The 16,791-nt window shown below is 43.6% G+C and overlaps 2 protein-coding genes across 10 annotated transcripts in view; one reads left to right on the top strand and one right to left on the bottom strand.

Moving 5' to 3' along the window:
- The window catches only part of SLC12A6 (solute carrier family 12 member 6), a 103,381-nt gene extending 101,506 nt beyond the window's left edge, over nt 1-1,875 (top strand). For all 3 annotated transcript variants that reach the window (XM_063913469.1, XM_063913468.1, XM_063913470.1), the window contains one exon: nt 746-1,875. In XM_063913469.1, the coding sequence (XP_063769539.1) occupies nt 746-837 (92 nt within the window). In that variant the 3' untranslated portion in view covers nt 838-1,875. The remainder of the gene's footprint in view (nt 1-745) is intronic.
- A 4-nt stretch (nt 1,876-1,879) lies between these two features.
- EMC4 (ER membrane protein complex subunit 4) overlaps nt 1,880-16,791 on the bottom strand; it is a 51,775-nt gene continuing 36,863 nt past the window's right edge. For all 7 annotated transcript variants that reach the window (XM_063913479.1, XM_063913473.1, XM_063913477.1 and 4 more), the window contains 5 exons: nt 3,225-3,313; nt 2,946-3,057; nt 2,708-2,861; nt 2,215-2,375; nt 1,880-2,092 (listed from right to left, as the gene is read on the bottom strand). In XM_063913479.1, coding sequence (XP_063769549.1) covers nt 2,057-2,092; nt 2,215-2,375; nt 2,708-2,861; nt 2,946-3,057; nt 3,225-3,304 — 543 coding nt within the window. In that variant the 5' untranslated portion in view covers nt 3,305-3,313 and the 3' untranslated portion in view covers nt 1,880-2,056. The remainder of the gene's footprint in view (nt 2,093-2,214; nt 2,376-2,707; nt 2,862-2,945; nt 3,058-3,224; nt 3,314-16,791) is intronic.

Raw genomic sequence — 16,791 nt, 5'->3', positions numbered from 1 at the left:
AGTCCCCGACGGATCGGGCAGTGTGTATGCTCAACACACTGCCCGATCCGTCCATAGTTATATCTGCTGATCAATTGATCGGCAGATATATCTTCCAGTGGGTACCCACCTTAACTGTCATTTTTCAAACACAGCCTGTGACATGGAAGTTAGGAGCAGATTGGCTGGTGCTTTATCTCCATTCAATGCTTAGTAAATAGACCCCTTAGATCCAGTGTATAAAACAGCAGATACGAGTACTGTCCTGATTATGAATGGAATATGTCTGTAACGTCCCTGCCCTTGCCTAGATTTTAGAGTTTGTCACTAACCTATAAATGTTATATACATTAACCATAGAGCTACCAAATTGGCTGACCTTTGTTCTAGGCCTAAAAATGTCCAAGCAGATTAACTAAATTAATTTGTATAGTTGGAGAATCGGGTGGCAATCCACATATATAGCAGTTCCAGACAGATCTCACCTGACCCGAGTGTCTGGCCAGATCTGTGCGTTCTAACCCACTATGTGACTGGGTAAATTGGAGGAAGATCTGGGTAGTATGATAAACAGCGCAACAAAGTGAATCTGCATATGTAGTTTAGGGTTATTTGCTAACATTTCTTTGTGACACATTTATACCCAAAATTGTTCATTGTGACTCAACTTTAACACAAAGAGGCAGTGTGTAACAGTATAGTTTCAGACTGCTGTTTGTAACAAACACTTTTCAACCATTGTCTCCTTAACTAAAGTTTTCCCAAGATATGGAATTCCTAGAGGTTTTGACTGAGGGCCTGGAGCGTGTGCTGCTAGTGAGAGGTGGTGGAACAGAAGTAATCACCATTTATTCCTAACACAAGAACAAATCTGCTACACCATGCATTGCACCAACTATAGCAGAGCAAGATTGCGTTACTGAAAGTGAAAGCAGTCATTCATAGCAGTTAAAGCAATGAGAAACAAGTTAGGAAATGTCCTACAATAGTTAAATGTCAAACCCTTGATCTCTTTTAATCATTTCTAATGCCAAAAAAAAAAAAAAAAGAGAGTGTTCATTTTTGTTATGTGAAAGCACTATGCCAACAAAAGGGATGACTGGAAGAACAGTATTTTCTTACCGTGGACAGTGTCCCCTCAACACATCTCTATGCAGCAACAAGCACTAACTGCTTGTTAAATAGATCTGAAATTGCCCTTGCAAGGAATTCATGTATAAAGCCGGTCCACCCACTATGAACAGTCCCTTTGCGAAGCATTGTTGGAAACAGAGGTCCAGTCATTGAAGGGTATAATGTTTTAGCACGCCTTAACTCCCGATGTGACCGGGAGCATGCTAATTCATACTACACTGGTGGATATGCATTTTACCCTGAGCCTCCTTTCCAAAATGGGGATCAAAATCTTTTATGTACCTGTTTTGTGGACAGGTTACATAATTGTACAGAAAAGGAATTTGTCTATTGGAACTGTATTCTTGGCTTGATGCCAATAATTGTCTGATAAAGGCAGAAGTATTACCTCGGATCTAAAACGAGAGAACGCAAAGGAATCACATTGAATGTTCTAAGTTGCATTGTCCTTTTTTATTTTCTGTGTGTGGAATAGTTGCCTAGTTTTAATTTATTGGTCAGTGCATCATTCCGTGTGTTTAAACTTTCTATAATTATTGTTAGTGATATTTGAAGCATTATTATTGTAAGAGAAGCAGGTTCCCATTATATAGTAATAGGACTGCAGGATGCACCAGCTTCCTCATCCCGTTCCCTCGTTCTACAGACATATCTACAATTGTCAATGTGTGTGTGTGTGTGTTACCATTTTTTGTTTATTATGGGGGAAGGGGGGTTATAAACTAATAGGGACAACACAATAAAATGTTTTCTACAAAGCTGCCTCTGAATTATAGTAGAAGTATTTTAATATTGGGAGAACTCCAGTCCATAGAATGTGCAAAGTATAATAAATTATTAGATTGCTGCAGAATTAAAATATTCAGGTAGGCATGAAAGTGGATGTGATATCTGTATTGTACAAATTCCTTTATGAGAGGATTGAATGTCTTCTGTTCCGTTATCACAATAAGAGGCCTCCGCCAGTGTATTCCATTCTCTACAAGGAAAAGATGTAACATGTGGTTGGTAAACAGATTAGTAGATGAAAGATACATTCCATTCCATTATAAGAGTCGTGGGCCTATGACGGAGATTTTACAATCAAAAATGCAGACTCACCTCAGGTGGTTCAATGAAGGCAAGCCAATCAGAAGCATGGGTGGGCAAAAGTCCCATAGACTGACACTTGTAAACAGCCAATGCGAGACCCAAAAGGTTTCCAATCAGATAAACTAGCCCTTGCAGGAAGCGCTGACCGGAACTCTCCAGGAGCTTGAAGGCTTATAAATGAACAGAGGGTCACACTTAGGTGGGTGTGGAACAGAATATTATAGACTATGGTACAATGCTATTATGTCACCAATAAATAGATTATATACTAACAAGATGTTACACTGCAGTACTTTTCAAAGTAGCCTAACACAAATCAGTACAGCATGTGCAAAGCCTATTCCCTTGTCGCTGGTCTGTAACAATCACAAGCCTTATGAAACATTAAAGTGTATGTACATAGAGGATGGTACACTTAAAGGTACATATATTTCTTGATCACACGTAGTTTGCACATTATCTGAAATGTTAAGCTCACGCAAAAGTCTAAATTAACACTCACTAGCTGGTGTAGCAAGCAGCGCTTGTATGGGTCTCCATGCCATCATACACACCATCATAATGGGGAAGATGGAGATTGTGTTCCCAGCCATATACATGATAAACAGGTTCATGGGGATCTGTTTCAGTGGTCCAAGAGCAATGTCCCAGCAACGCTGCATTGATAAACAGAACTGTCAGATCACTGGAAGAAAACAGGAAATAACGACAGCTTGTTCTCAGCAGCTGCAGCACCTCACCTTCTCTACTAGGATGTGGTCAGACTCCTGTACGCTAGTGTCAGGAACCTGTTTGTCAGAATACCCTACAGGGTACATACTGTCCTGTGGTGCACCTCTGTCAGCTCGACTTCTGTCAACAGGAAAGAAGGAAGAGACAAATAATGTATAGGTCATTACAAAAACGGTTAATAAGCAAAATGTCACAGATGCACTAGCCAGTGGCTGTCTGTAACACATGCCAGAATTCAGGGATGTAGAGTACAATATATTCCATTAATTAGTGGAAAGACTTGTTACCTGCTTCCACCGCCCCCGAACTCGATGGCCCACTTAAAGCGGCGGCCACTTTTTGCAACCAGATTCGCTGCAGTTGCCATTACTATTCCCTGCAGAGAGAATATAGGTCATTTACATTGTGTTAAATGTAACAAAATTACTTTATATGCTTTTTATATATCTATTTTGATTTGTTACAAACAAAACAATGAAACAATATAACAGTGAAAACATGAGAGACAAATGTAAGCCATTCAGCAAAACACAGAAGTAGATGACAATAGATTGCCTGGTGATGGAAGGTGCACCCGGGGGTGAAGATCCAAAGACTGTAAAAGCTTAAATGAAACTACCCTGCATCCCTGTGCTTGACAAAGATACAGGGAGCGCATACCCGATTTCTCATATGTCCTAGAGGATGCTGGGGATGCTTAAAGAACCATGGGGTATAGACGTGATAAAGCTAAATATTTATCGTATATATATATCCCTTTATGAGGTCTAAGAACACTGTACGCTATCTACGTAAGAAGTACCGTAAGGGTACGCAAGTTGCGTATCGATCGCTTAGCCGTGATCGAGACGCTCAGGCGTCACGTTCACTCACGGTCAAGTGATCACAGGCAGGCACGTTATTGGCTGTTGACTATCGTAATGATTCGCTATAGCGTAGCAGCGCTCGGGACCACGAGGAGATCACCAGCGATGCAGACGCTCACAACGTTAAACCTTTATATCTATACCTTTAACAGTGAGATACGCAGTATACCTTAGTGTAGAGACAGAGTGTAAGTGCAACCTGGTGTAACCTGATTAACTACAAAACTGCTTGAGCGTCACCGACGCTCAGAGAATACTTAACTCTATAAAGAATACACAGATACCTGGGCTTAGGGTCCGAAACCTATTATGTGTATTATGACTATTATACTTGCAAAAGGAATCACAGTACAAAGCATACACTACAATATAACATAAACCAACTAACCAGATAAACTACACAGGAAATACAATACAATACAATACAATTCAAGTCTAATCAAGGGAAAATACGAGAGAAAGAGAAGAGAGGGAGAGAGAGAAATGGCTCACAGTAAGACAATATGATTACGGAGAGAACTTACGCACAAGGGGAACGATCGCATGCGCCTCGATATCCAGCTCCCGATTATCAGCAATGAGAACCGTTGAAGAGAGTGAAGTTGGATATGGTCGGCCTGCTATTTATGCCCCACACACAATACAATTCAATGGTCCCTACAATCTCATTGTTCATTGGACACAGGAATTCGGCTTCGCATTATAACAAAAGGTCATAGGTTGATTCATACAGGTGGGCTGTGACTATTTCCAACTGCTCAGGTGGGAGGGAAACTGGGTTTCCCGCCGCATGGGTAATAAAGTGCAAATAAAGTAAATGTTCATAAACTTCTTATGTCCATAACTATTCGCACGAGCGATTGATCTGCTTCAAACCAACACCGGAATATTTCTAATTAAATATTCTTCCGATGGATACTAAACACCACTGTATTACTCCTATCTGACCCTTCGTATCAAACAAAGAGGGATTCCTCTGTTCATGAACATTCTATATTAACCAAACTTTCAGAATCTATCAAAGGGACCATGATCTACAAAATACATTATTAGTGAAAATATGTAATGATTGAGTCGCACGCTATGATCGCATAAACTCTACCGTAAATACGCATACCATGCGCCTGCCCGCGACTGTGAGTATGCGCACGTACGGGAGAGCGTACGCATGCGCAGCACGGACCTGTGTGAGGTGCAAATATGGTAGTGTGCATAGAGATATTTTTCTGACTTTGACAGTCCACCCTTTGGCAGTCAATAATAACTGCCACTTCCTGAAAACATTTCAAAAGGAGAAAAATATATGTCAGGGGTTAATTCATTTCCATGGTTGGGTAAGGGAGGAGAGAGGAGTAGGTGGGAAGAGGGTATGACCTAGTGAGATAGCAGAAGCATGTGTGTATGAGTCCATGTTTGGGGGGTCACGTATCATCGTGCCGTACGTGTTGTAAATCAAGCTTCGAGGTATTGCGAAGTATACATTTGAATTCCTTCTTATCCCGTGGTACAGGTCTGTGGATGGGCTGTCAAACTTTACCGAGCTCTTTTCGGATTTTGAACAAAATGGGGAGCACATTTTAGTTGATGATACATGAATGGGGGAATATGTGATTGCTGATATCTGTGCCTGTATTCCCTATACTATGTGTGTCATTACCTGAGGGTTGTAGAAATGAAGAAAAGACATAATTACGGTAAATGCGGTGGTATTCTATGTCAGGTTAATGTACATCTGTCAGTTGAAGTTTTGTTCGGTATCAGTTGAAAGTCGTCTTCTTTGCGCTGTTTTGCTCATTAAGCGTGAGCAATAAGCTTTGTCAATGCCATTAGATTTACAAAAAATGTTGGGCTAGCGTAATTTTAAGAATTCTAGGGAAACTGGGGATCCATGGCAAAGTTCATCAAGTGTCCATATCTCAAGTGGTCAAAACTTCTTCTTTGGTCTATCCGTTGTCTGTATAGCGTCTCATCAACTTCCTCGTCCAAGGGGGTCTTGTTATCTTGGAGAAAAACCAGAAAAACAGGTGAAAGAAACGGACCGTAGAAATCGCATTTTCATCACATCATTGTTTCTATCGTTGGGTCGTAAATCAAATCCAGGTTAATTACAGTTTCCTCACTCCTCAAACTCATCACTCTGGTACTTTGTTTGCACCTCATTAAAGCCTGCCCGCATCTAAATATCAATCCAATCGATATAACGACACCTAAGATACATAGTAGAAACTTCCCAACATCCATTATGACTCCTTGAGCCCAGTCTCCCAAACCGGAGAACCAATTTCGCGGGTTCAACCATGACACCCAACCAGTCAGCTCATTACCTACAGCAGCAAGAGTGAGATTGTGTTTTCGACGAAATTCCCACTTTAATTGGAGAATATCGTCCATCTTTTGGTCTATGACCTCTACCGGATCCTCGGTGCTATTCGTGATATACGTGCAACACTTCACGCCGTACTGTGTTGCTAATGTAACACAATATCCGCCTGTCACTGCTGTGAGGTAATTAAGAACCATTCTATGCTGTACCAGTTCTGTTTTATAAGCCTGAAGTTCTCTTCCAGTATATCTAAACGTGTCATCATACATTTCAGTGATATTATCTAACAAATTGGCGAGTGCGGAAATGTATCTATAATTCATCACTCCGAGCGGTGCGAGTGAAATCTAACGCCACCAGAACCTGAATCCCGGTGGATTCATGGATCAGATCAGAGGCCGGATGCTCTAACCGTTCTGACAGTTGTCTTTTAACAAGGTGCTCGTAATGAGTGTGAGTATAAGGAGCTTGGGCACCACGGTGTATGTCTTTCATTTTGTCATGTGTTACAGTCATTACTTCAGGCAATACTCTTCCAATATAACACAATCCTTCAGAGTTTGGGGCAAGCCACTTGTACGCCTTTCTCCCGCATATGAAATATGCATCATCGGGGAGAACATATGGGACGGAGAAAGACATTACCATATTACACACCTTCCAGGTGAAATCTCCTAGCCCTAATTCTTCCATCTGCTTAATGCACGTATCAGGTTGTACGATATGTGCACAGTATCCTGGTGATACTTCTCCAACTCTAGTAATCCTATTTCCTAGGGTGTATCTATACCGGAAAGATTTTCCTCTACTGGCTATGTGGCGTACAAGCTCTGTATCTGTAGGCATTCTATCTGCTCTATGTGAAAAGGTCATGGTGTGGTTACTCCATGATACTTCCCAATTTCCCGGCTTTCTGGGATTGGAGATGTTAAAACATAATAGGGACCTATCCACGTGGTATTGGTGGAGCTTCAAACTAGGAGGGCTGGAGATATTAAACCTCCGGTCCACCGGTCTCCCACCATTTAACTCAAGTACCTCCCCTATCGTTAAAGGAAATGGTACTAGCCCTGATTTGCTATGACCCTGAGGTACTTGAGAGCATACCCAACAATCTGTTTTGTTTAATACATTACCCACTAAGGAGTGATAATCACTCAATGGATGCCGGTCCATATGGATATTAAAACTGGATTGGCATTTCTTAATGCACCCATCTTCAATGACATTGTTACAGAGCCTACAGATACAGTTTTCTTCAGCTAACAATCCGTCACAATTTCTTCTATGGTCAATGCTATCGGATCGTTTTCTGATACTCGCCTTTGCTTGTTGGTTAGGTTGATCTTGGAAAACTACGCCTCCATCTTTATCATCAGAACCCATTCCAGAACCTCTATCGACCTCCATGGTACTCTCGCCGGAACAGACTGCTCTGGTCAACATCATGGTCAACAGGAAAATCCGGATCACAGTCTCTTGGGGCAAGTCCATCTCTACCGTCTGTTCCTTATCACGGGACTTCTCTGGATCAGCAACCTTCTTGCAGTGGGATGAATGGACCCAAGTCTCTCTCTCAGCAACCTTCAATGCTGTCGTGCTAGTCAATAAGACCTGGTATGGTCCTTCCCATCTGTCAATAAGGCAACCTGAGCGTAGAAAATTTTGTATCATTACATAATCCCCAGGTTCAATGTCATGACAACTACTATCAGGTAGATCAGGAATCACCAACTTTAGATTATCATTTTGATTCCTTAACTGTTTACTCATGTTAATCAAGTACTTTACAGTTACTTCATTGTTACATTTCAAATCATCCTGAGGGTTAATCATGACATGCGGTTGTCGACCAAATAAGATTTCAAAGGGGGACAGATTAAGAGGGGACCTGGGAGTGGTTCTGATACTGTACAATACAATGGGTAAAGCTTCTGGCCATGTCAATCCTGTCTCTGCCATCACTTTACTCAATTTATTTTTAATAGTGCTGTTCACTCTTTCGACCTTCGCACTCGCCTGTGGACGGTACGGAGTGTGCAGCTTGCTATCAATTCCCATCAACTTACACATTCCTTGAAAGACATCACCTGTAAAATGGGTACCCCTATCGCTTTCGATTATTCTAGGGATACCATATCTACATACAAATTCCTGCACAATTTTCTTAGCTGTAAACATAGCGGTATTTGTAGCTGCAGGAAATGCTTCGACCCAATTCGAGAAAACATCTATACAAACAAGTACATATTTCAAATTCCGACAAGGGGGTAATTGAATGAAGTCAATTTGTATTACCTGGAAAGGGCCGCCGGCAGGTGGGATATGGGATGGTTCTGTTGGTATTGCCTTTCCAATATTCTTTCTCAGACAGGTAAGGCATGACATTGCTCTTTTACTCGCATGAGAGGAGAATCCTGGGGCGCACCAATAGGCTCTTACCAATTTGCACATTCCCTCCTTGCCTAGATGAGTCAGCCCGTGAGCTGCTTCAGCCAGACATGGAAGATATGCTCTGGGGGCCACTGGTTTACCATGTCCATCCGTCCAGAGTCCTGAGGACTCTTGGCCACATCCCTTTGCCTTCCAGACTGCCCTTTCCTGTGTGGAACACAAATTTTGCATTTTACACAACTTCTGTGTGTTGATGGTATTGAATACCATCAGTTGTGTGGTGTCTGTCTGTATGGGGGTAGCAGCTGCTAACTTAGCAGCTTCGTCTGCTCGGCTGTTACCAAGTGATACCGGGTCTTGGCTATATGTGTGTGCTTTACATTTGATAACAGCCACTCTGTCGGGTTCCTGTATCGCTGTTAGAAGCCTTTTTATGTGAGCTGCATGCGCTACCGGTGTACCAGCTGCCATCATGAAATTTCTGAGGCGCCATAGGGCTCCGAAATCATGGACTACCCCGAATGCGTATCTAGAATCGGTGTAGATATTGGCTGACTTACCCTTAGCCAATTCACATGCTCTGGTTAGGGCGACCAGTTCAGCAACCTGGGCTGAGTGAGGTGGGCCTAGCGGTTCCGCTTCTATGGTGTCTTGGTCATCTACGACTGCGTATCCAGTACACAAGTCTCCCGAGTCTGACTGTCTGTGACAACTACCGTCCGTGTAGAACGTGAGTTCTGCATCTTCCAGTGGGTTGTCACTGATGTCAGGCCTTGCGGTAAAATTTTGGGTCAAATATTCCATACAATCATGTGCATCTTCCTTTGTATTAAATCCTCCTTCCCCAGCACTCTCACCTTCCACCCTTTGTGCCTGACCAGGCACACCTGGGAGATATGTTGCAGGATTTAATGCACTGCATCTCCTTATGGTGATGTTTACGGGGGCCATTAGTGCTAATTCCCATCTTGTAAATCTCGCTGATGAGACGTGTCTGGTTTGGGCAGAATTCAATAAGGCTGATACCGCATGTGGCGTATGGATTGTGAGGTTGTGGCCTAGCACGACATCTTCGCTTTTTGTCACTAGCAATGCTATCGCAGCAACGCTTCGCAAGCATGTGGGGAGGGATCGCGCTACCGTATCTAGCTGAGCGCTGTAGTATGCAACTGGCCTGCTGGCATCACCGTGTTTTTGGGTTAGTACGCCTGCCGCGCAACCAGCACTTTCTGTTCCGTATAGTTCAAAGGGTTTCCCATAGTCTGGCATACCTAGTGCTGGTGCCTGCGTTAGGCACTGTTTAAGTCTCTCAAATGCTGTTTCGGACTTGTCTGTATGCGAGATCCTATCAGGTTTGTTTGAGGAGACCATTTCCTGCAAAGGTAACGCTAAAATGGAAAACCCTGGGATCCAATTACGGCAATACCCACACATTCCTAAAAACGTTCTGATCTGTTGCTGGGTTTGTGGCAGGGTCATGTCTCTAATTGCTTGGATTCTATCAGCGGTCAGGTGTCTCAGTCCTTGTGTTAGACAGTGTCCCAAATATTTTACCTTAGTTTGGCATAATTGTAACTTGTCTTTGGACACCTTGTGTCCTGTGTCTGAAAGATGAAACAGGAGCTGTTTCGTATCCTTCAGAGATGCTTCCAGTGAATCTGAACACAGTAATAAATCGTCCACATACTGTATCAATACTGATCCACTGTCTGGTTGGAAAGACTGTAAACAATCATGCAAAGCCTGAGAAAATATACTTGGACTATCTATGAAACCTTGGGGCAATCGAGTCCACGTATATTGGACTCCTCTGTATGTGAATGCAAACAAATATTGGCTGTCAGGGTGCAGAGGTACCGAAAAGAAAGCGGAGCAGAGGTCAATAACAGTGAAAAATTTGGCAGTGGGAGGGATTTGCATTAGGATGACAGCTGGATTTGGCACTACGGGGAACTGACTCTCAACTATTTTGTTAATCCCCCTTAGATCCTGCACTAGCCTGTAACCCCTCCCCCCACTCTTCTTAACAGGGAAGATGGGACTATTGGCAGTGCTGGACGTTCTTACCAGAATGCCCTGTTGTAGCAAGCGCTCTATTACTGGGTAAACTCCTAACTCCACCTCTGGCTTCAGAGGATATTGTGGGATTTTTGGAGCTATCCTACCATCTTTTACTTGTACAACTACTGGAGCTACGTTTGCCATTAATCCAGTGTCCTGTCCGTCTTTTGTCCAAAGTGACTCTGGTATCTGAGATGTCATCTCTTCTACTTGGGATGGATTCCTATTTGTCATAATGGTATGTGACATTAATTTTGATGGGGAGTCTAACATGTCTCGTACTTCCTGAGCGTGATTCTCAGGTATGTCCAAGAATACACCTTCAGGAGTACAGTAAATGACGCACCCCATTTTACACAATAAGTCTCTTCCCAGGAGATTGGTTGGTGCCGATGCAGCCAGCAAAAAGGAATGCTTGGTATGCAAAGGCCCTATTGTAATCTCGGCTGGTTTGCTAACAGGGTAGTGCTGGACTACTCCTGTTACTCCCATGGCTGGAATTGTCCTACCAGTGGTCCTCATGCCCACTGTCGAATTTATCACTGACTTGGCCGCCCCTGTGTCTACAAGAAAGTTTAAAGTTTTACCAGCTACATTAATTGCGACCTCGGGTTCACTTTCAAGGTTGGCAATCAATTTCACTGGCTGCAGATTACAGGTATGGCCACACCCCTATTGGGTATGGTGACCTCCCTGAATCCCGCTGGCAGCAACTATTTGTGAGGGAGATAGTTGGGAACTACCAGAGGCATGCCAGTCTCTGTTTGGGGGATATCTTTTTGTTTCCCCTGTATGTGGCTCATAACTCCGTTTCTGCGGACCTTGCTCCCAATGTCGTGTGTCGTGTCGTTGTCTAGGGGGTTGGTATGATCTTTGCGAATTTTTCGCTCTACAGTCTCGTGCATAGTGCCCCTGTCTTTGACAAGAATAACATGTTATCATAGTTGACTTACCCACAGGGTTTGGTGGTACATACGCAGGCTGCTTTGTGGTCAGAGCCTGTATACTTACTGACATTAGCTTATCACTTTGCGACTCCCTGTGTCTGGTGATGTTTCGGTCGTGATCAATAGCAGCCTCTCTCAAAGTGGACACTGACAGACCTCGCCAACATGGTTGCGTGGTCTGTACCCTTGCCTTTAATGTTTCCTTCAAACCATCCATTAGTACAGATACTGCTACTTCTCGATGGTTTGGATTTGTCCTAATGTCCTCTATACCAGTGTACTTTGCCATTTCTAATAGTGCCCGGTGGAAATATTCTGCAGCTGTTTCTGACTCTTTTTGTTTAATGGAAAATATTTTGTTCCATTTAACAACTGCTGGGAAATGCTCCTTTAACTGTAAGTTTATCCTTCTTACGTTATCTTTGTTGTACACATCTGTAAGAGGTACATCCAGATCTAGTCCACAATCAGCTAAAAATTGAGCTGAGTCGACATTGGAGGGTAAACAAGCTTTTAGCAATATCTGCCAATCTTTATTATTGGGCTCTAAAGTGTTTCCTAAGTCTGTGATGTATTTTTGGCTGGCAACTAAATCTTTTCTAGGGTCAGGGAATTCAGACACTATGGTCCTTAATTCCATTCGGGAAAATGGGCTGTACATGGCAATGTTCCTTATGGGAGTGGCTCCTGATACATCTGTTTTCCCATTGGGAACTGCTATTACCCTAACAGGAGTAATTCTAACAACCTCATTCTGTGTAGATTCTGCAGCTTGTGGTGAAATAGTCTCAGCATAATGCATGGTGCCGTACTTACCAGTTGATACGACCTCACCTATCCCTCCGCTAGGGGCCTTTACTAATCTCGTGGGTGTTGCTGTGCCTACTGTGGTCTCTGCTATGGTGGCTGCTAGAGAGAGCGCTGAAATCGTTGTCGCTTCGTCCTCTTGATCACACTCCTGAGGAAAGTTCAAAACAGGGTACAACTTGCACGGGTTAATACTTGCATGGGTTAATGGGTTGACATTATCATTAACATTTACACAGTTACTAAGTGATTTTGTGTTACACCTTAGTGCGTCTTTCTCCGTAATCAACTTCTCTCCTGATATATATGGTGGCGGCGGGGCCGTGGCAATCAGTTTTCTGTTAGAGCCAGATCCTGCCGCCTGAGCCAAACCTCTCTGTATCTCACCTTCCTGTTGCCACAACTGTAAATAATCATAATGCTGAACTCGTCTCTTTGTTGATTTTATGAGACATATCCTCCTCCTTAAATTTTGTAACACCTCTGGGCTGAAGCTACCTATTCTTGGGAATTTCTCCCGGTCTTGTACCGTCATTCTCTCCCATTCATCACATAAAACCTCTGTGTGACTTCCATATTTCTCACACATGATATACCTGGCCGACCCAATTGGTCGGACCACTGAATCAACCCGAACCGAGGTTGATCGCCCCCTACCTGAACAACTGGCCCCCATAACTCTGCAGGCGTTGCTTGCTCTACCTCTGATCTCTATATCAAGGTCTTCAGCGAACCCTTACAGAAAACCAGATTGTTCACAATAGGCCGACGATGGCGGTTTACCGAGTACCCCACTCACTCGCCCACGCCGACCAATGCGACCTGATCACACCGATATGGTGCTGGCGCACTCGACCCAGGGCACCTATAAAAACCGTTGTTTACTGGAACATGTGAGGGTTATCCGCAGAACACTTACTCTTTCCAGTAAAGGTGAGGTTTGTCAGATAGTTCCTGAGTGACCAGCGAACTTCCCTTCTTGAAAAATAAAAAATTACACAAATCACATCAGAATGTACAAATAGCGTTTGTGACCCCTTTACTCTAATGGTACTAGGTCAGATTACTAACTACTGTACACAATTACGTGCGGTCCAGTCGTTCAGTACACAAACAACTAAGCTTGTGTACGGAAAGACCAATGGAATCGAAACTTACGACTGCGAATTCCTTAAGCCAGAGCTTGTACGGCCTATATGGGTCTTGCACCAACCCTTCTCGGTGTTGTGCCTCTGAACTGTATAGCGGACTTCCCTGTTTACTGTACCTGGACCTCCTGGTCTGTTATGACCTCCTGGTCTTGTTCTGTACTGGTCCGCTATACTCTAATGCTCAAATATTATGTTTAACCAAGGATGCCTCCCTAGCCACCGTGCACGTCACTTACACGCGTGTACCTCACGAGTACTCGACTTTTCTTGTGGTTCAACCTTTAAGTTATATAAACTTATGTAATACAAAAACACTCACTCATCACATGTACTCTTTTGCTTCTATTTCTATTTCTGCGCAGAAATTTTTCTTTAGCCCAGCTGTGTTACCAATTAGGAGCAGGATCTGTTAATTTAAATTTTGGATTTCCAAAAATAGACTTGCGTTATTTATCGCCTGTGGCGCTATTTACCGCTTTGCGTTACTTATCGCGTTGCGTTAAAAATCAACTTATCGTGACTTGAGCTACGTGGGCGTAACCGGACGCTCCGTTGCGTAATGTACGCTGCGTGCGTCCGCCTTTGGATTGCGTACACAAGTCTTTTGTTAGGGACACGTGTACGCAAAGCAAAGATCCACCGTAACACAATTTATATTTTTATCAATGTAGATGATCCCTGGTCATCTACCACACAACACACTGACTTCGCCTTATCTCCCAGGCAAAACTGTGTGTTTGTCTATCTTTTAACTATATTACCTTTACTCTTAAACTATGAAATAACGGCAAATCTTTTTTTAGCACTTCTATCGACTATAAAACTGGCAGACAGGAGAGTGATATACGAAAATGAAAAAGAAAAAGAAATGCAGATATATATGTGTGCGTGCGTGTGTACGCAAGACAGAAAAATACAGTTTTAAAAGACACTAGCGTTTTGTTCTTACCTCCGGTTCCCGGATTCCTTCAGCACTCTTTTATCTAAGTGAAGCAGACGCTTATCCCGTCAGCACTACGAGACAACCTCCCGCCCTTTGCTGAGGGATAATGTCTGCTGATCTACCTAGTGCAGATATGTGAAGGACAGGACGAGCCGCCAATTGATAAAGCTAAATATTTATCGTATATATATATCCCTTTATGAGGTCTAAGAACACTGTACGCTATCTACGTAAGAAGTACCGTAAGGGTACGCAAGTTGCGTATCGATCGCTTAGCCGTGATCGAGACGCTCAGGCGTCACGTTCACTCACGGTCAAGTGATCACAGGCAGGCACGTTATTGGCTGTTGACTATCGTAATGATTCGCTATAGCGTAGCAGTGCTCGGGACCACGAGGAGATCACCAGCGATGCAGACGCTCACAACGTTAAACCTTTATATCTATACCTTTAACAGTGAGATACGCAGTATACCTTAGTGTAGAGACAGAGTGTAAGTGCAACCTGGTGTAACCTGATTAACTACAAAACTGCTTGAGCGTCACCGACGCTCAGAGAATACTTAACTCTATAAAGAATACACAGATACCTGGGCTTAGGGTCCGAAACCTATTATGTGTATTATGACTATTATACTTGCAAAAGGAATCACAGTACAAAGCATACACTACAATATAACATAAACCAACTAACCAGATAAACTACACAGGAAATACAATACAATACAATTCAAGTCTAATCAAGGGAAAATACGAGAGAAAGAGAAGAGAGGGAGAGAGAGAAATGGCTCACAGTAAGACAATATGATTACGGAGAGAACTTACGCACAAGGGGAACGATCGCATGCGCCTCGATATCCAGCTCCCGATTATCAGCAATGAGAACCGTTGAAGAGAGTGAAGTTGGATATGGTCGGCCTGCTATTTATGCCCCACACACAATACAATTCAATGGTCCCTACAATCTCATTGTTCATTGGACACAGGAATTCGGCTTCGCATTATAACAAAAGGTCATAGGTTGATTCATACAGGTGGGCTGTGACTATTTCCAACTGCTCAGGTGGGAGGGAAACTGGGTTTCCCGCCGCATGGGTAATAAAGTGCAAATAAAGTAAATGTTCATAAACTTCTTATGTCCATAACTATTCGCACGAGCGATTGATCTGCTTCAAACCAACACCGGAATATTTCTAATTAAATATTCTTCCGATGGATACTAAACACCACTGTATTACTCCTATCTGACCCTTCGTATCAAACAAAGAGGGATTCCTCTGTTCATGAACATTCTATATTAACCAAACTTTCAGAATCTATCAAAGGGACCATGATCTACAAAATACATTATTAGTGAAAATATGTAATGATTGAGTCGCACGCTATGATCGCATAAACTCTACCGTAAATACGCATACCATGCGCCTGCGGGTGCCCGCGACTGTGAGTATGCGCACGTACGGGAGAGCGTACGCATGCGCAGCACGGACCTGTGTGAGGTGCAAATATGGTAGTGTGCATAGAGATATTTTTCTGACTTTGACAGACGGGATCCGCAGGAGACATGGGCACACTAGTAGACTTTGAGTGGGTGTGAACTGGCTCCTTCCCCTATGCCCCTCCTCCAGACTCCAGTTAGATTCTGTGCCCAGTGAGACTGGATGCACACTGAGGAGCTCTCCAGAGTTTCTCAGAAAAAAGACTTAGTTAGGTTTATTATTTTCAGGGAGACCTGCTGGCTACAGGCTCCCTGCATCGTGGGAGTGAGGGGAGAGAAGTCAGACCTACTTCTTCTGAGTAGAAGGGCTCTGCTTCTTAGGCTACTGAACACCATTAGCTCCAGAGGGTTCGATCACTTGGTACGCCTAGCTGCTTGTTCCCGGAGCCGCGCCGTCACCCCCTCAGAGCCAGAAGACAGAAGCCGGATGAGTATGAGAAGATCAGAAGACTTCAGTGACGGCAGAAGACGGCATTTGAGGTACCGCCATGCTCCCACACATAACACCGCACTGCAGGGCACAGGGGGGGCGCCCTGGGCAGCACGGGGGACCTCAAACAGCACTGGCAATAAGATATAACAGTGCCCAGGCACTACTTAAGGGACCCCCGCCAGTATAATGAGTTTTCTCTAACGTCCTAGTGGATGCTGGGGACTCCGAAAGGACCATGGGGAATAGCGGCTCCGCAGGAGACTGGGCACAAAAGTAAAAAGCTTTAGGACTACCTGGTGTGCACTGGCTCCTCCCCCTATGACCCTCCTCCAAGCCTCAGTTAGATTTTTGTGCCCGAACGAGACGGGTGCAGGCTAAGGGGCTCTCCTGAGCTGCTTAGTGTAAAAGTTTAAAGTAGGTTTTTTATTTTCA

The sequence above is a fragment of the Pseudophryne corroboree genome, chromosome 1, assembly GCF_028390025.1.
Source record: "Pseudophryne corroboree isolate aPseCor3 chromosome 1, aPseCor3.hap2, whole genome shotgun sequence".
Lineage (NCBI taxonomy): Eukaryota > Metazoa > Chordata > Amphibia > Anura > Myobatrachidae > Pseudophryne > Pseudophryne corroboree.
This window is presented reverse-complemented; position numbering and strand designations above follow the sequence as displayed.